The 2,028-nt window shown below is 50.5% G+C and overlaps 1 protein-coding gene across 1 annotated transcript in view; it reads left to right on the top strand.

Annotated features, from left to right (window-relative positions):
• The window catches only part of LACTBL1 (lactamase, beta-like 1), a 13,659-nt gene extending 13,548 nt beyond the window's left edge, over positions 1-111 (top strand). Inside the window, 1 exon segment of the mRNA XM_012722091.1 lies at positions 19-111. Within this exon segment, the coding sequence (XP_012577545.1) occupies positions 19-111 (93 nt within the window).
• The last annotated feature ends 1,917 nt before the right edge of the window (positions 112-2,028 follow it).

Genomic DNA, 2,028 nt, shown 5'->3' with positions numbered 1-2,028 from the left:
GCCTGGCTCCCCCTGGAGGCCCAGCACGGGCAGCACGTCAACTTCTATCCCCTGGACAGCACCTACCCGGTGCTGCAGCCGTGGCACAAGCCCGTATTTAAGACCCAGTGACTCGATCGGAAGCACATTCCTCCTCCGCCTCGCCTCGCCTCGCAGGGCCCCCGTCTGAGGTTGCAGGGAGGTTTATCAGGGAGCCGGAAGAGTTGGCAAAGGGACCAGTGTGCGCTCTGGTCCCCAGGCCACAGGCGCTTTGCCTTGTTATGCATGGAGGGGTGGGAGGGAAGCATGAAGCACAGACATTTGAAGTTAGCTTTTAGAAATGAGAGGCAGGGCAAGTTAGGGTTAGGAAGGCAGCTTCAGGTATAGTACAGGCAGGCACTTTGGGGGAGCTAAAGAGGCTTCTGCGAGAAGGGGATAGAAATCCAGGAGGGCTAGTGACAACAGTAAATATATATTTTAAAAAGATTTATTAATGCATATAGAACTGGGGTACCGGCCAGAGGTGCAGGGGAGGTGAGAGGATTCACTAGAAAGAGGGGAGAGTAGAACAGGCTGATTGACGAAGTACACTGCTGAGGGGAGCAGCAGGCGGGTCAGGAGGGGACTGCCACACCCTGTGGATCCCCGCCAGGGCAGGGGCTTGAACTCACACTGAAGTGGCTGCAGCTCGCTTGCAGAGCTGCACTTTAAGCCTGTACGCCACCAGGGGAGGCCAGGCTTTATTTATTTTTAAGTAGAAGTACTGAGGTGTGGGCAAGAGCATCCACCAGAGACAGAACGGGCAGATCTACTGGAACACACTGCTGAGAGGAGCAGCAGCTGACACCGGAGAGGTCTGCTGCGCCACGTGGGTCAGCTCCTTGGCCTGGTATCGAACTGGTGCTGAAGCAGCTTAGCTTCCTAGTGCTGTGCTTTAACCCGCTGTGCCACCAGGGAGGGCCTGAGGCCAGTAAATATGAAGGCTAATAAGGACAGTACATTTTAAGAGACCTTGGACAGGGAAGGCAAAGGAGAAACTCCAAGCTAAGTGCAGGGAAATGGGCACACCTGCTGGGCAGAGTATGGCCACTGGCAGAGAGCCCACCACGAAGTAGAATGACGAGATTTTAGAATAGAGAAAGACACTTCCATACCCACTAGACTCGCCGGCTACTGTCCTCTCTGCCCCTCCCAGTTACATTGAACTGTGCACCTGGGAGTCCTTGCTTGCTTTCTTTAAATTGTTCTCTACTTTCTTGAATAAAGTTTTCTTCTTTCTGCTTACTAGTCTAAAAAGTCTGCAAAAAAAATTTTTTTTATGGCTTGGTGGGACAAGAGCCTGCAGTGGTTCAAAGGTAAAGTCTGGCTTTTCACAGCTAGACCAGAGTGAAAAGCAGCAGTGGTAACAGGACACCGGCTTCAGAAACAACATTAACAGCAAGATGACATAGTTCTGATGTGTCTGTTGCATCTAAGGTAAATGAACTTTAAAAATGAATTTTCTGCAGCTATAATTTACCTGAAAGCCACACGTTAGCAGCACCCAGTTCTGAGGTTTTGACAGATATTTACATGCAGCAGCACCACAATCCAGATAGAGAGAATTTCCATTGCCCCCAACTTCCTCCTGCCTTGCAGCCAGTCCCCTCCCGCACCCACTCCAGGGAGCTACTTTCTATCCCCATAGGTTAGTGGTGCCTGTTCCAGAGTTTCATATGAATAGATGCAGCCATGTCTTTGTGTGTGTCTACACTGTGCCTTCTTTTTATAGTGGAGAGTCTTTCCCCTGGATGGCTATAGCAGTATTTGTTTATACAAATCACTCAGCTGTTGATGGCTCGGGTTGTTTCCAGGTTGGGGCTATTGTGAGGGAGCATGACTAATGTCTGTGAGTGCAGACCTACACTTCTCATGGGTAAACCCTCGGTGTGACTCCCAAAGCACTTGCATTTCCCCCATGCGAGTCACCTGCCACCCTTATGTCTTCTTTGGGGAGGTGTCTGTTGAGGTCTTTGACCGCCTTTTAATTGGGTTGTTTGCTTTCTTATT

Source organism: Condylura cristata, unplaced genomic scaffold, assembly GCF_000260355.1.
Source record: "Condylura cristata isolate star-nosed mole 26May11 unplaced genomic scaffold, ConCri1.0 scaffold00008, whole genome shotgun sequence".
Lineage (NCBI taxonomy): Eukaryota > Metazoa > Chordata > Mammalia > Eulipotyphla > Talpidae > Condylura > Condylura cristata.
The sequence above is the reverse complement of the archived record's forward strand: the minus strand, read 5'-3'. Positions and strand labels throughout refer to the sequence as shown.